Source organism: Cherax quadricarinatus, chromosome 94 (genome assembly GCF_038502225.1).
Source record: "Cherax quadricarinatus isolate ZL_2023a chromosome 94, ASM3850222v1, whole genome shotgun sequence".
NCBI lineage: Eukaryota > Metazoa > Arthropoda > Malacostraca > Decapoda > Parastacidae > Cherax > Cherax quadricarinatus.
In genome coordinates this window covers 12,144,850-12,162,811 of record NC_091385.1, presented here as the reverse complement: position 1 = coordinate 12,162,811, position 17,962 = coordinate 12,144,850, and the positions used below count along the sequence as shown (strand labels likewise).

Sequence of the window (17,962 nt, the reverse complement as noted above, 5' to 3'; positions counted from 1 at the left end):
TTGCCCTGGGTTGTGTAACTGATGGGTTTCTAGATGCGTGGTGATCTTGCTTCTTAGGACCCTTTCAAAGATTTTTATGATATGGGATGTTAGTGCTATTGGTCTGTAGTTCTTTGCTGTTGCTTTACTGCCCCCTTTGTGGAGTGGGGCTATGTCTGTTGTTTTTAGTAACTGTGGGACGACCCCCATGTCCATGCTCCCTCTCCATAGGATGGTAAAAGCTCGTGATAGGGGCTTCTTGCAGTTCTTGATGAACACAGAGTTCCATGAGTCTGGCCCTGGGGCAGAGTGCATGGGCATGTCATTTATCGCCTGTTCGAAGTCATTTGGCGTCAGGATAACATCGGATAGGCTTGTGTTAATCAAATTTTGTGGCTCTCTCATAAAAAATTCATTTTGATCTTCGACTCTCAGTCTGGTTAGCGGCTTGCTAAAAACTGAGTCATATTGGGACTTGAGTAGCTCACTCATTTCCTTGTTGTCATCTGTGTAGGACCCATCTTGTTTAAGTAGGGGCCCAATACTTGACGTTGTTCTCGATTTTGATTTGGCATAGGAGAAGAAATACTTTGGGTTTCTTTCGATTTCATTTATGGCTTTTAGTTCTTCCCGCGATTCCTGACTCCTAAAGGATTCTTTTAGCTTAAGTTCGATGCTTGCTATTTCTCTGACCAGTGTCTCCCTACGCATTTCAGATATATTGACCTCTTTTAGCCGCTCTGTTATTCTTTTCCGTCGCCTGTAAAGGGAGCGCCTGTCTCTTTCTGTTTTACATCTACTCCTCCTTTTTCTTAGAGGAATAAGCCTTGTGCATACATCGAGTGCTACCGAGTTAATCTGTTCTAGGCATAAGTTGGGGTCTGTGTTGCTTAGTATATCTTCCCAGCTTATATCGGTTAGGACTTGGTTTACTTGGTCCCACTTTATGTTTTTGTTATTGAAGTTGAATTTGGTGAATGCTCCCTCGTGACTAATCTCATTATGTCGGTCTGGGGCTCCGCGCATACATGACTGAACCTCAATTATGTTGTGATCTGAGTATATTGTTTTTGATATGGTGATATTTCTTATCAGATCATCATTGTTAGTGAAGATGAGGTCTAGTGTATTCTCCAGTCTAGTAGGCTCTATTATTTGCTGGTTTAAATTGAATTTTGTGCAGAGATTTAAAAGCTCGCGTGAGTGTGAGTTTTCATCAGAGCTGCCTCCTGGTGTTATTACTGCAACAATATTATTTGCTATATTCCTCCATTTTAGGTGCCTTAAGTTGAAATCCCCCAGGAGCAAGATGTTGGGTGCAGGAGCTGGAAGGTTTTCCAGACAGTGGTCAATTTTTAACAGCTGTTCCTGGAATTGCTGGGATGTTGCATCCGGAGGCTTGTAGACTATCACAATGACTAGGTTTTGGTTCTCGACCTTTACTGCTAAAACTTCCACTACATCATTTGAGGCATTTAGCAGTTCTGTGCAAACAAGTGACTCTGCAATGTACAGGCCAACCCCCCCCTTTTGCCTGTTCACTCTGTCACATCTGTATAGGTTGTAACCTGGGATCCATATTTCGTTGTCCAAGTGATCCTTTATGTGGGTCTCAGTGAAAGCCGCGAACATTGCCTTTGCCTCTGCAAGCAGTCCACGGATGAAAGGTATTTTGTTGTTTGTTGCTGGCTTTAGACCCTGTATATTTGCAAAGAAGAATGTTATCGGACTGGTGGTATTGTTGGTACTGGGGGGGGATGTTTTTTCCGGCATTAGTATCTGTATCTGTTGGTTTGGAGGGGAGGCCATCGACTGTGGTTCCACTCCAGGAATGACTGGATTTGGTGTACGATTTCTGCCATTTCCTGCCAGTTTTTTTTCCTTCCTGGCACTAAAAAACCTCTCCCTCTTGAGTGGCTGTGGCTACCCAGGTTTTCCCATGGCCTGGATTTTTTTGTATCTTTTTGTCCCCTTTAGATGGTATGCCTGGCAATTTAAGTTATAGCACAGTCTTTCCTGTACTGAAGAGGTACACAGTTCAGGGTGAAAAAGCTTACAGGAAGGGAGTTTGCATTTTCCTGTTGTCATATGGGCATGGCATTTCCTAGGGTGGTCATAGTTGCACGTCCCATCTGTTTTTCCAGATTTCCCATGCCAGCAGATACCGAGTGCATAGTATGTGCACAGGCTTGGTTTCCGTTTGCCTTGGGTTTCTGTGACTGTATTCCCTGTTGGTGCATGTTTCCCTGTCTTACTTCTATCCTCCCTAGCACCAACAATGGAGCTCCCACCATTTGTTTTTGGTAATATATCCTCACTATTGCTAGTGGAGTCCTCTTGTTTGCTATTTCCTGCGGTGTTTCTAGTTTGCAATATTGGTTTTATCTTATCTTTGACTACACTTGTTTCCCTACTATGGCTCCTGTCCCCTATGAGGTCATTCATATGTATTCCTTCCTGCGTATAATTCCCGACTACCTGGACAAAATCTCCAGCTTCACCATTACTGTCTCCCAGGACAGCATCTCCAGCTTCCCCATTACTGTCTCCCAGGACAGCATCTCCAGCTTCACCATTACTGTCTCCCAGGACAGCACCTCCAGCTTCACCATTACTGTCTCCCAGGACAGCACCTCCAGCTTCCCCATTACTGTCTCCCAGGACAGCACTATCAGCCCCCCATTTACTGACTACCAGGACATCATCTCCAGCCTTACAGTTTCTGACTACATGGCCAGTATCATGGGCAGTACCATTCAGCCCGGACTTTTTATGTTCCCATCTGTTGTAGAAAGCTTCCAGGTTTTCTATGAAAGCAGCTTTGATGTTGACCTCTTTTAATACCCTTGTGATTTTAGTCCACAGATTTATCTCATTTGGGCATACCCAAAAACACTTCCCTGTTTTAATACTGCTTGTAGCTAGTTCTTGGATATCTGCACAAGGGGCTTATGTCCTGGGAGTGCCTTTTCCTCCTGAGTAATGTACGTCTTGCTTGGCATTTTCTTCCAAAACAGGCCTGTTTCATCACAATTAAACACTTGTTCAGGTTTCAGTCCTTCACTGTCTATGTACTCCTTGAATTCCTGCACATATTTTTTCAGCTGCTTTGTAGTCCGAACTGGCAGCCTCACCATGCCTTATCACACTATGTATGCCATTACGCCTCTTAAATCTCTCAAACCAACCTTTGCTGGCCTTAAATTCACTCACATCACTAGTTGCTGGCATTTTTTTAATTAAATCGTCATGCAACTTCCTAGCCTTTTCACATATGATCGCTTGAGAGATGCTATCTCCTGCTATCTGTTTCTCATTTATCCACACCAATAACAGTCTCTCAACATCTTCTACCGCTTGCGATCTCAGTTTCAAAAACATAGTTGCACCTTTGGCAAGAACAGCTTCCTTGACTGCCGTTTTCTTGCCCACAATAGTAGCGATGGTTGATTGGGGTTTATTATACAACCTGACCAGCTCAGAGACATGCACTCCACTTTCATACTTAGCAATGATCTCTTTCTTCATCTCCATAGTAATTCTCACCCTTTTTGCTGTAGGGTTGGCACTAGAAGCTTTCTTGGGGCCCATGATGACTTATTTTGCAGGCGCAATCACTACAAAGGCTGTGATAATATGAAATGTTCCAATTGTATGTTTGGAAGCAACCACGGTGGCTGGCTGGCTTGTAAATACTGGCACCCATGGGACAAGTGAGGCGCGCTCAGGCCAGCCAAAGTGGACGCGTCTCGTACGGAATGAATAGCGCTGGTCGGGTTTTTAAGCGCTTGTCAAGGCAAAATTTTTGAGTTAAAATGTATCGCTAGTCAGATTTATCGTTAATCGATGCCATCGCTGGTTGAGGGTCCACTGTATATACAGGAGAAGGGGTTACTAGCCCCTTGCTTCCGGCATTTTAGCTGCCTCTTACAACACGCATGGCTTACGGAGGAAGAATTCTATTCCACTTATTATCATCATTTCTAATATGGCGTCACTTGTGCAAGTCGTCTGCTACCACATCTCATATTTATGTTTATTTATTCTACTGTGGGGTGTGTTTATTATCTTTATGTGTTATGCATTGTGTTTATTATATAATTCTGAGAAAAATATCATAGATGGATTAATGAAAATATGTATATTAATGTAATACAGTGGACCCCCGAGTTTCGTGTTTAATCCGTTCCAGAGAGCCTGCCGAAGGTCGAAATTCACGAAACTCGAAACCATTTTCTCCATAAGAAATAATGGAAATAAAATTAATCCGTTCCAGACACCCAAAAATATTAAAATATTTTTTTCAAATTAAATAAAGATTTACATAATGAAAACAATCAGAAATCAAGTACATACATATAAAAAATAATAATAATAACATTACACTTACCTTTAGTGAAGACTTCTGCGTGGATGGAAGACAGGAGGAGGGGATAGGAGGAAGGTGTACACTATTGTTTGGAAGGAGAATCTCCTTCCATTAGGACTTTAGGTAGCAAGTCCTTATCTGGGATTACTTCCCTTCTTCTTTTAATGCCACTGGGAACAACTTGAGAGTCACTGGACCCCTGTCGCACAAAATATCTGTCCAGAGAGGTCTTTTTCTAGCGTTTCTTTAAGATTTCCCTGAAGTGGGACACAACACTCATTGTACATGTTGCAGATATGGCTTGTTTCAGATTGGTCAGGGTGACACTTTTCAACAAAACTTTGCAACTCATTCCACATTCCACACATGTCCTTAATCACTGAAGAAGGAACCTCCTTCACTCTCTTTTCCTCCTCCTCTGAAGCAAGTTCCTCGGCTGTGGTCTGATGCTGTTCCAGTTGAAGCTCTTGCAGTTTGTCAGTGGTTAGCTCTTCCCTGTGGTCCTCCACCAACTCTCCCACATCCCTGTCACTCACCTCCAACCCCATGGACTTGCCCAATGCCACAACACCTTCCACAACAGGCAGAGGGTCGGCAGGGACAGGGTCTGCCTCAAACCCTTCAAAATCCCTCTGGATCGTGTTCCTCACTTTATTTACCAAAGGGCTTGCACTAGCTTTCCTTGGGTCCTTGATGACTTATTTAGCAGTTGCAAGCACAAAAAACAATGGATTATTATGATATGTATTGTATGAACCCGCGGGGTGATGGTCACGTGTTTGTAAACAATGGCGCACTGAGCGTGAACGGTGTGGGAGACTGGCTTTGTGTGCACGGTGACAGGCAGACGGGTACTGGACGGTTGCTGAATCACGAGTCTAATCACGAAACTCGAGGCCAAATTTTGCCAAAAAAAACTTGCCGAAGGTTGAATTTCACGAAAGTCAGTGCTGCCAAAACTCGAGGGTCCACTGTATAAGACATTTAATGAGACTCGGTGATTATTATCATTAATAATATGATGTCTGGCGACAGAAGACACTCTTACTGATTTTAATGTATACCAGTACGCCAGCACAGTATGTAAGTTTATTTAGGTACAGGCATACATAAGTATAATTATCAGAGTATATATAAAATATGAAATAACTTTTAAAAACACTTTAATTTTTGGAGTTTCCAGACATAATGGAGAGACTTAGTGCTTACAGATCTCACACAGAATGTAAACAAACCAGGTGGGGCGCGGTGACCGTATTAGAAAGTCAGGTGGGGAGAGCTGTCAACTAACTACACGTAACCCATGTAACTACATGTAAACCCCGTCAATTAACTAAATGGAAACCACCTGGTGGTTCACACTTACACTCACTCACCCATCGACTATAAACACAGGAATGCGAATCTTAATCTTAAAATAATGAACCCTAACTAGTTTAAGCTTGTCTATGATACTCCAATATAGACACTATGTATTGTGCCAAAACAAAAGCATTCACATTGCTAAACTTATAAACTATAATGTAGTCACTTAGCCTTAATACCATAGTCTGTAATAATTTAAAGTTTATAATTAATCTAAGTCTGCCCGAAATGCCTAGCCATGCTAGGTGTTCTAGTGGCCCCCTCTATAATTAGTATTTTAAAACATGTAAACCACACAATATCCAAAATCTGTAAACCCTGCATTGTAATCCTTATAGAGAATAAACTTGATAGATTGATTGATTGATTGATAATTTGAAATGACTGTATTAGCAGAACACCTTAAAGCAAAATGCCGTAAAGTGGGGCCCTACTGTATTTTGCAGTGTATTACTTCCAGTGTACACAATAATATCCAATACAAGACCACTGTAACAATCACAAAGCACAAACAACTTTATACCAAAGCATTTCCTCTTGCTTGGTATATACTGCTTGAATGACAGTCTTCCTTTGAACAGAATCAAAGACTCATCAATAACAAGCTTCCTGAAGAGATAAAAATACATACTGAATTTCTGTTTCAGATACACAAACACATTCCTAATCTTTTATAACCTGTCGTTTCTGTCAGGCCTGATTTTGTCTGAGAAGTGATGTCGTAGGGGTTCTTAAAGGAGATAACGAGGGTTGAAGGTAGACACACTTGTTGGATGGTAACGATATATTGTCAGACTGTGGTAATGGGAGATGGAGCCCAGCCTGCCGTGTCACTGTCTAGCTGGATGTCTATACGCCGACTGAGAGGGAGGCAGAGGTACGAACGTACACATGCGCATCCCGTGACGTCACACAAACAGTCACTCGGCCTAAAAGGGATCTTCTGTATAAAGCACAAGGATGGTACTATGATATGCTATACAACACATATAAGGGGATCAGCAACTATGCTGACAGTGAAGCATACATAATAGTAGTAGCACAAATTGACTCACTCGTATTATATCACTGAAACATGGGGTTGCAATCAGGTGGTCTGTTGACCAGTATGATTTGACAGTGCTTATACACATGTGGCATAAGCATTATTGTGGCAAAAAAAAGATACATCTCAGCCACAGTTGTCTCCTTCCACTGGTGTAGGCGTGATTTTGGTGAAAGTATTGTGTTTGCCATGGTGTAATCGAAGTATCTGTTGCTTTCCCTGACAATAATTTTCATCAGCGTACCAGATGGCTGTATTCCACTTTGACTTTCATCAAAGTGATGGGGATTGGGAACAAAATTGTCAGCTTCCTGCCAATCCCAGGTGCGGTCTGCTGGTGGGTACTGGATATTGATAGGTGGCTGTGGAGGTTGTGGTTGTGAAGGCTGGTGTGTAATAAAGTTGGTAGAATTACTGACAATATGTAAAGTAAAAGGACACATGTGCAACTAATGTGACATTTTATTGTGGCAACGTTTTGCTCTCCAGGAGCTTTGTCAAGCCGTTACCGTAACGGCTTGACAAAGCTCCTGGAGAGTGAAACGTTGCCACAATAAAATGTCACATTAGTTGCACTTGTGTCCTTTTACTTTACAAGGCTGGTGTGGTGGGTGGGTGGGGGATAGTGGCCTTTGTTGTAGTTCAGGTGAGTCAGCAGCGTGGGTGGCAACATGGCCCACTGCTGGTGCCTCACAGCTGGCACCACCACTACCACCACCAGATGCATGCACATTTTCCATCCCAAATGCAACACTATCATCTTCATTTTCACTATCTGTTCCTGTTGTACAGCTACAGGATGTACTCGGAGATGTACTCCTTCCCCTTCGAATACCGCATGGCATGCTACCAGAGCGCATATACCGTCGTATATACTGACGCTTCACTGGAGAATATTCTACTTCACTCTTGCTACTGGAACTGTTTTCAAGAGCTTGTAGTTCATATTCACTATCACTATCATCACCATTGCTCAGATCTGAGTCCTGGATATGGGAAAATACGAGTTTCCTCTTTCGTTCTGGTACAATTGAACGTGAACAAGACGGCCCAGCACCAGAGGTTGAGGGTCACCTGGATTTTCCTCACTATTACCGGTATTATGGTCATTAGTTTCAGATGAGTTTCAGAACCTTGAAACTCATCTTCACTGACACTTCCATCTGTATTAGAACTGTCACTGGGGAACAAAAGTGTCCCAATTCGCCGAGGAGTGAGGAGTTTCTTACCGCGAGGCATGGTGAACAAGGTGTACTAAAATGGCATTCCCACAATGCACCACTGGGTCCCCAAATTTTTTCCTACCATGCACACTGACCATGTACACCCATTCTCTCACATCTAGGCCTACCAGCCTTTTCCCATTTGATTTGAAAGCGCTAGAATTTATGCATACTAGTACGTCAATAACCCTGCCGCATAAGCCGTACTAGTACGTCGGAAACCCTGAAAGGGTTAAACTCCTGTACAAACTTCTCAGCAGCCCATTTGTCTGAACTGGCTGCCTCACCATGCCTTACAGCATTGTGTATGCCACTACGTTTCTTAAATCTTTCAAATCAGCCTTTGCTGGCCTTAAATTCACTGGTTCCAGGAGTTTTCTTTGCCAGGTTGGCATGCAGCTTCCTTGCCTTTTCACAAATAATCATCTCTGAAAGACTATCACCTGCCATCTCTTTATCCTTGATCCACACCAGCAACAACTTCTCAACCTGATTGACTGTCTGTGGTCTATTTTTGGTTAGCATATCAGCACCTTTCACAACATCAGCTTCCTTGATTTGTTCTTTCTTTGCCAGGATAGAAGCGATGATTGACTTGTTTTTGCTGTACATCCTGGCAAGCTCAACAAGACTCGCACCACTCTCATATTTTTGTATTATTTTCTTCTTCAAGTCTATGGTGTTTCTCACTTTCTTTACCACAAAGGTACCACTAGCAAATTTCTTTGGGCCCATTGTAGCTTATTTCACAGTTGCACAAGCACTAAACACAAATAATTAATAGTGAAATGTTTGAATGAGCGCGCAAGTTTGTGCTCGCTCCAACATCAACAAAGCCAGACTGCTCATGACGCCCGCACAGGGACATGGATAGAGCGGGCTGGCGGACAGGTCCAGTACCCGGCGGTTCGAAAGACGGGTAGAGTTCAATACTCGGAACAAAATTGGTTCAAAAAAAGCGGTTGAAACTCGACAAGTTTGATAATCACAACCGAAATTTCCATAAGCGAGCGGGCCTCATTGGAGGTTCCTAGATGCTGGTGAGAGGCTCTTGCTCTTGAACTAGGGAATTTAATCTCATTTGTTTGTTGGACTATCTTATTGAAACTTGGGCAATATATGATGGAAAGATGCTTCTTAACATACACCAAAAATGAAAGAAAGTGGACCATAAATAATGGAGTTTACTTCTCAGCAATTAGCCTCCCCTTAGCGGTATTTCCATGTGGTTTTTATGGTTGTATTCTCGTTTTTATGGTCTCATTTGATAGAATGGAAGATATATTACAGAAAAAAATATGATTTTGAATAGTTTTATGACAAGAAGTACCTTGAAAATTAGCTCAAAGTAGCAGAAATGTTCTACTTTTGCTGATGTTCAAGAGTAAACATATGACGTCACCTTCATTCCAATATGCAGTCATGAATGGATTGACATTATTTATACAATTATTACAATAATGCAGTAGTCTGCATAATAGTAAATCTATTTTTTGTGTGAATAAAAATTCCAAATTACAGTGGACCCCCACCCAACGGCGGCATCAAGTAACTGCAAATTCGTCTAAGGGCGTTCTTTGGCGTCAAAAAATTGGCTCTACCAACGATGAAAAACTCATCTAATGGCATTCGACCTGAGCGGGATCAGCCACTCCAAGACTCCGTGTATAGCCAGTGTGCCAATGTTTACAAGCCGTTGCGGTCGATTCCAAGTGTACCTGCGATATATTTTGTATTATTCCAATGTTTGTAGTGCTTGTAACTGCTAAATAAGCCACCATGGGCCCCAAGAAAGCTTCTAGTGCTAAAAAGGGTGAGAAATACTATCGTATCATAGTCAGCTGCTGCTGCAACACCGTCAGCTGCTGTTGCAACACCGTCAGCTGCTGCTGCTGCACTACCGTCAGCTGTTGCTGCAACACCATCAGCTGCTGCTGCTGCTGCTGCTGCTGCTGTACTACTGTAAGCTGTTGCTGCACCACCATCAGCTGCTGCTGCAACACCATCAGCTGCTGCTGCACTACTGTCAGCTGTTGCTGCAACACCATCAGCTGCTGCTGCTGCTGCTGCTGTACTACCACAAGCTGTTGCTGCACCACCATCAGCTGCTGCTGTGCCACGGTCAGCTGTACTACTCAAAGATGTGGAGAGACTATTGTTGGTGTGGCTTATCGAGAATACTGAGAAACAATTAACCCCAGAGGGTTAGCCACCCAGGATAACCCAAGAAAGTCAGTGTGTCATCGAGGACTGTCTAACTTATTTCCTTTGTGGTCCTTAATCTTGTCCCCCAGGATGCGACCCACACCGGTCAACTAACCCCCAGGTGAATAGGAAAAAATGCCTGGAACTAGTGCTCATATTGGTGAATTTAAGGCCAGTAAAGGTTGGTTTGAAAGATTTAAGAATTGTAGTGGCATACACAGTGTGATAAGGCATGGTGAAGCTGAAAAATTCCAACCCCAACAAGTGTTCAGTTGTGACAAAACAGGTCTGTTCTGGAAGACAATGCCAAACAAGACCTACATTACTCAGGAGGAAAAGGCACTCCCAGGACACAAGCCTATGAAAGACAGGCTAACTTTCTTGTTTTGCTGTAATGCTAGTGGGGATTGCAAAGTGAAGCCTTTACTCATGTATCACTCTGAAAATCCCAGAGTGTTCAAGAAAAACAGTGTCTCATTACTCAACAATACTCTTCAATAAAGGTAAATGTCATTTGAGTATTTATTTATGTATGTATTGTGCATGTCTAATTGTTTTCTGTGTAGGGAAATGTATATTTTATGTAGAAAAAAAATATTTTTTTAATACTCTGGCTGTCTGGAACAGATTAATTGGATTTCCATTATTTCTTTTGGGGAAAATTAATTCGACCAACGGCAAATTCGACTAACGGCTAGCTCTCTGGAACAGATTAATGCCGTTGGTCAAGGGTCCACTGTATTTATATAATAATAATAATATGTATAATAATAATAGTATAATAATAATAATAATAATAATAATAATAATAATAATATAATACATATAGTAATAATACATGTGTAATAATAATATACTATAATAATAATTATAATAATAGACGGCTTCAAAAGGCTGTCACTAGATGGCAGTGTTTACCACAACATTGCTGGAGTGGTTATGGCCGCCTTCACTTGTCACATAATGACATATTTTATTCATTCTAGAGTATATATCAGGTTTCTGTGTTATTTATATTGTTTATTATGTCATGTTAGATGAATTGTGATAGATAAGTAAGCCATAGAGTTGATGATAGCAAAATATTCAAGGAGTATTTTGTCCTGTCTCCAGACAAACTCTCGTCGGCTGCCGACGCCGCCACACACATGTCATATTTTATTCATTCTAGAGTGTATATCAGGTTCTATGTTATTAATATTGTTTATTATGTCATATTAGATGAATTGTGATAGATAAATAAGCCGTAGATTTGATATTAGGGAAATTATTGAAGTATTTTATGGTGCCTGAAATTCCACTGGAATGAATTAATTCCATTTCAATTAATTTAAATGAGGAAAATTGATTCTGCAAACGAGCAATTCCAGAAGTGAGCAAGGTCACAGAATGAATTAAACTCATTAGTGGAGGTTCCACTGTATACTTGGATTGTATCCTGATGAATTTACACCAGGTTTTGCTAAAATGATTGTAGGAATTAAAAAGCATCATAATTTCATAATTCTGTGCTCTAAGTTCATATTCTTCTTGACTCTACAGAGATGGTCACAGAGAGCAACGACTCTGACAGACAACAAATCCACGCATCAGGACCAAAGTTTAGAATATCATGCAGCAGGTAACTCTTGTTTTTTTTCATATGTTTTAAGAGAAAATTGTTGTAGGCTGGGAGGAAGAGGTCATGTTGCAAGAGGTCATGTTGCAAGAGGAATGGCAGGGATGGCAAGTGTATATGTGAGGCTGTGCAAGGACTGAGATACTCTACCTGGAGAAGACTGTATTGCCCACCTAGCTGGATTGTGGGAAGAAGTATTCACTTATTTATTTTTCACTGATTTGTTTTTGTGGTGGTCAAGACTCAGTTCCTGGCCCTGTCTTCTTTAGTACTTGATTAGCATTACAGTACTGATTTCTGGCCTCTTTGACCTTATCATATCTGCTCTTGAAACTGTGTGTTGAGTTGGCCTCCATCATTATCTCATCCAAGTCATTTCACATTTCATCTACCCTGAATTTTAACCTGTTAACTGTCCAAATGTTTTATTTTTCCTGCCTCCAAATTTGGCATGACTGGCCTGAGATAACTGGTCAGCATAGAATGGGTCTAAACACTCGGCATGTGCAGTATTAAAAAAAAATCTGGGACCACTTTGTACCTTGTGGGAGCACCAGTTCAATTGAGTGCCAGCTAGAGTAATAGCACAGCAAACACCTGGGACTCACTGATGTCATGTAGTATTAACACTCCCAGGCTGGCTCCCTGCCTGGCTGGCTGGGTGGCCAACTGGCTGGCAGGTGGCTGCCTGGCTGACTGATTGACTTTGGCTGTCTCTATCTCCATCTGTCTGTATCTATATCTGTCTCTGTCTATCTGTCTTTATCTATCTCTGTCTGTCTATCTGTCTCTGTCTCACAGGTACACAAATACAGTTATACCTAGGATAACCCAAAAAATTCAGACAAAGTGCTATACTGTGCTTGTACATATAATGCATAGTAAACTTGACTGGCAAATACAGGTCTCCCTCAACATTCACGTTTTCAGCTTTCGCGGGCTTCACACATTCGCGAATTCCCAACTGCCAAATTCCCAGACATCAAATTCCCAGCCGCCAAATCATATTCAAGTTTCCAGCCACCTGCGAGTCCCTACTACCCTCCCTCCGACCCCCACAACTGGCAGCCAGCCCTCCCACCACTCAGTGTGGTGAGTGTTTTGTTTGTTCATTATTTGCTATTAAACTACAGTATAAATAATGTAAACACATTCATGACTGCATATTGGAATGGCTATTTGAACAGGTATTGGACGGTGACATCATGTGTTTACTCTTGAACACAGCAAAGAATTGAACATTTCTGCTACTGCTAATAATAATAACAACAACAATAATAATAATAATAATAATAATAATAATAATACTATATAATTGAAGAAGGAAAATGTACAAAAATACGAGGGAGTGGTTGACACATCGTCAGTGTGACTTTGTTTATGCTGGAGTGAGTATTAGTCTCTGTGCTCTTCCAAACATTTCACAATAATTCAGCGGTTGAGGCAGTGGTAGAGGCAGTGGTAGAGGCAGTGGTAGAGGCAGTGGTAGAGGCAGTGACAGAGGCAGTGACAGAGGCAGTGATAGAGGCAGTGGTAGAGGCAGTGGTAGAGGCAGTGGTAGAGGCAGTGGTAGAGGCAGTGACAGAGGCAGTGACAGAGGCAGTGATAGAGGCAGTGGTAGAGGCAGTGGTAGAGGCAGTGGTAGAGGAAGTGACAGAGGCAGTGACAGAGGCAGTGGTAGAGGCAGTGGTAGAGGCAGTGGTAGAGGCAGTGGTAGAGGCAGTAACAGAGGCAGTGACAGAGGCAGTGACAGAGGCAGTGGTAGAGGCAGTGGTAGAGGCAGTGGTAGAGGCAGTGACAGAGGCAGTGACAGAGGCAGTGACAGAGGCAGTGGTAGAGGCAGTGGTAGAGGCAGTGGTAGAGGCAGTGACAGAGGCAGTGACAGAGGCAGTGATAGAGGCAGTGGTAGAGGCAGTGGTAGAGGCAGTGACAGAGGCAGTGATAGAGGCAGTGGTAGAGGCAGTGGTAGAGGCAGTGACAGAGGCAGTGGTAGAGGCAGTGGTAGAGGCAGTGACAGAGGCAGTGACAGAGGCAGTGGTAGAGGCAGTGGTAGAGGCAGTGACAGAGGCAGTGACAGAGGCAGTGATAGAGGCAGTGGTAGAGGCAGTGGTAGAGGCAGTGACAGAGGCAGTGACAGAGGCAGTGATAGAGGCAGTGGTAGAGACAGTGGTAGAGGCAGTGGTAGAGACAGTGGTAGAGGCAGTGATAGAGGCAGTGGTAGAGACAGTGGTAGAGGCAGTGATAGAGGCAGTGGTAGAGGCAGTGATAGAGGCAGTGGTAGAGACAGTGATAGAGGCAGTGGTAGAGACAGTGGTAGAGGCAGTGGTAGAGACAGTGGTAGAGGCAGTGGTAGAGACAGTGGTAGAGGCAGTGATAGAGGCAGTGGTAGAGACAGTGGTAGAGGCAGTGGTAGAGACAGTGGTAGAGGCAGTGATAGAGGCAGTGGTAGAGGCAGTGATAGAGGCAGTGGTAGAGACAGTGGTAGAGGCAGTGATAGAGGCAGTGGTAGAGACAGTGGTATAGGCAGTGATAGAGGCAGTGGTAGAGGCAGTGGTAGAGGCAGTGGTAGAGGCAGTGATAGAGGCAGTGGTAGAGGCAGTGGTAGAGGCAGTGGTAGAGACAGTGGTAGAGGCAGTGGTACAGACAGTGGTAGAGGCAGTGATAGAGGCAGTGGTAGAGACAGTGGTAGAGGCAGTGGTAGAGGCAGTGGTAGAGGCAGTGGTAGAGGCAGTGGTAGAGGCAGTGGTAGAGACAGTGGTAGAGGCAGTGGTAGAGACAGTGGTAGAGGCAGTGGTAGAGGCAGTGGTAGAGGCAGTGGTAGAGGCAGTGGTAGAGACAGTGGTAGAGGCAGTGGTAGAGGCAGTGGTAGAGACAGTGGTAGAGGCAGTGGTAGAGACAGTGGTAGAGGCAGTGGTAGAGGCAGTGGTAGAGGCAGTGGTAGAGGCAGTGGTAGAGACAGTGGTAGAGGCAGTGGTAGAGACAGTGGTAGAGACAGTGGTAGAGACAGTGGTAGAGGCAGTGGTAGAGACAGTGGTAGAGGCAGTGGTAGAGGCAGTGGTAGAGACAGTGGTAGAGGCAGTGGTAGAGACAGTGGTAGAGGCAGTGGTAGAGGCATTGGTAGAGACAGTGGTAGAGGCAGTGGTAGAGGCAGTGGTAGAGGCAGTGGTAGAGACAGTGGTAGAGGCAGTGGTAGAGACAGTGGTAGAGGCAGTGGTAGAGACAGTGGTAGAGGCAGTGGTAGAGACAGTGGTAGAGGCAGTGGTAGAGACAGTGGTAGAGGCAGTGGTAGAGACAGTGGTAGAGACAGTGGTAGAGGCAGTGGTACAGACAGTGGTAGAGGCAGTGGTAGAGGCAGTGGTAGAGGCAGTGGTAGAGGCAGTGATAGAGGCAGTGATAGAGGCAGTGATAGAGGCAGTGATAGAGGCAGTGATAGAGACAGTGGTAGAGGCAGTGATAGAGGCAGTGATAGAGGCAGTGATAGAGGCAGTGTTAGAGGCAGTGATAGAGACAGTGATAGAGGCAGTGATAGAGACAGTGGTAGAGGCAGTGATAGAGGCAGTGATAGAGGCAGTGATAGAGGCAGTGATAGAGGCAGTGATAGAGGCAGTGATAGAGGCAGTGGTAGAGGCAGTGGTAGAGACAGTGGTAGAGACAGTGATAGAGGCAGTGATAGAGGCAGTGATAGAGGCAGTGATAGAGGCAGTGGTAGAGGCAGTGGTAGACGCAGTGGTAGAGGCAGTGGTAGAGGCAGTGGTAGAGGCAGTGGTAGAGGCAGCGATAGAGGCAGTGGTAGAGGCAGTGGTAGAGGCAGTGATAGAGACAGTGGTAGAGACAGTGATAGAGGCAGTGATAGAGGCAGTGATAGAGGCAGTGGTAGAGGCAGTGGTAGAGACAGTGATAGAGGCAGTGATAGAGGCAGTGGTAGATGCAGTGGTAGAGGCAGTGGTAGAGGCAGTGGTAGAGGCAGTGGTAGAGGCAGCGATAGAGGCAGCGGTAGAGGCAGTGATAGAGGCAGTGGTAGAGGCAGTGGTAGAGACAGTGATAGAGGCAGTGATAGAGGCAGTGGTAGATGCAGTGGTAGAGGCAGTGGTAGAGGCAGTGGTAGAGGCAGTGGTAGAGGCAGTGGTAGAGGCAGCGATAGAGGCAGCGGTAGAGGCAGTGGTAGAGGCAGTGGTAGAGGCAGTGATAGAGGCAGTGGTAGAGGCAGTGGTAGAGGCAGTGGTAGAGGCAGTGATAGAGGCAGTGGTAGAGGCAGTGATAGAGGCAGTGATAGAGGCAGTGGTAGAGACAGTGATAGAGGCAGTGATAGAGACAGTGGTAGAGGCAGTGGTAGAGGCAGTGGTAGAGGCAGTGGTAGAGGCAGTGGTAGAGGCAGCGATAGAGGACAGTGATAGAGACAGTGATAGAGGACAGTGATAGAGACAGTGGTAGAGACAGTGATAGAGGCAGATGGTAGAGGCAGTGGTAGAGGCAGTGGTAGAGGCAGTGGTAGAGGCAGCGATAGAGGACAGTGATAGAGGCAGTGGTAGAGGCAGTGGTAGAGACAGTGATAGAGACAGTGGTAGAGACAGTGATAGAGGCAGTGATGACAGTAGAGACAGTGATAGAGGCAGTGATAGAGACAGTGGTAGAGACAGTGATAGAGGCAGTGGTAGAGGCAGTGGTAGAGACAGTGATAGAGACAGTGGTAGACAGTGGTAGAGGCAGTGATAGAGGCAGTGATAGAGGCAGTAGAGGAGTGGTAGAGGCAGTGGTAGAGGCAGTGATAGAGACAGTGGTAGAGACAGTGATAGAGGCAGTGGTAGAGGCAGTGGTAGAGGCAGTGGTAGAGACAGTGGTAGAGACAGTGGTAGAGACAGTGGTAGAGGCAGTGATAGAGGCAGTGGTAGAGACAGTGGTAGAGGCAGTGGTAGAGGCAGTGGTAGAGGCAGTGATAGAGACAGTGGTAGAGACAGTGATAGAGGCAGTGGTAGAGACAGGGGTAGAGGCAGTGGTAGAGATAGTGATAGAGACAGTTATAGAGACAGTACATTAGAGACAGTGATAGAGGCAGTGGTAGAGACAGTGGTAGAGGCAGTGGTAGAGGCAGTGGTAGAGACAGTGGTAGAGACAGTGGTAGAGACAGTGGTAGAGGCAGTGATAGAGGCAGTGGTAGAGGCAGTGGTAGAGGCAGTGATATTTACTAACATATATGTTATAAATAATAATAGTACATTAGAGACAGTGGTAGAGACAGTGTGATAGAGGCAGTGGTGGAGACAGTGGTAGAGACAGTGGTAGAGACAGTGGTAGAGGCAGTGGTAGAGGCAGTGATAGAGGCAGTGGTAGAGGCAGTGATAGAGGCAGTGGTAGAGGCAGTGATAGAGGCAGTGGTAGAGACAGTGATAGAGGCAGTGGTAGAGGCAGTGGTAGAGGCAGTGGTAGAGACAGTGGTAGAGGCAGTGATAGAGGCAGTGGTAGAGACAGTGGTAGAGGCAGTGGTAGAGACAGTGGTAGAGGCAGTGATAGAGGCAGTGGTAGAGGCAGTGATAGAGGCAGTGGTAGAGACAGTGGTAGAGGCAGTGATAGAGGCAGTGGTAGAGACAGTGGTATAGGCAGTGATAGAGGCAGTGGTAGAGGCAGTGGTAGAGGCAGTGGTAGAGGCAGTGATAGAGGCAGTGGTAGAGGCAGTGGTAGAGGCAGTGGTAGAGACAGTGGTAGAGGCAGTGGTACAGACAGTGGTAGAGGCAGTGATAGAGGCAGTGGTAGAGACAGTGGTAGAGGCAGTGGTAGAGGCAGTGGTAGAGGCAGTGGTAGAGGCAGTGGTAGAGACAGTGGTAGAGGCAGTGGTAGAGACAGTGGTAGAGGCAGTGGTAGAGGCAGTGGTAGAGGCAGTGGTAGAGGCAGTGGTAGAGACAGTGGTAGAGGCAGTGGTAGAGGCAGTGGTAGAGACAGTGGTAGAGGCAGTGGTAGAGACAGTGGTAGAGGCAGTGGTAGAGGCAGTGGTAGAGGCAGTGGTAGAGGCAGTGGTAGAGACAGTGGTAGAGGCAGTGGTAGAGACAGTGGTAGAGACAGTGGTAGAGACAGTGGTAGAGGCAGTGGTAGAGACAGTGGTAGAGGCAGTGGTAGAGGCAGTGGTAGAGACAGTGGTAGAGGCAGTGGTAGAGACAGTGGTAGAG

General features: G+C 44.8%; 1 protein-coding gene across 1 annotated transcript in view; it reads left to right on the top strand.

Moving 5' to 3' along the window:
• Positions 1 to 17,962, top strand: part of LOC128700847 (tRNA (guanine(6)-N2)-methyltransferase THUMP3) — a 142,452-nt gene that overhangs the window by 26,066 nt on the left and 98,424 nt on the right. The window contains exon 5 of the mRNA XM_053794294.2: positions 11,729 to 11,807. Coding sequence (XP_053650269.2) covers positions 11,729 to 11,807 — 79 coding nt within the window. The remainder of the gene's footprint in view (positions 1 to 11,728; positions 11,808 to 17,962) is intronic.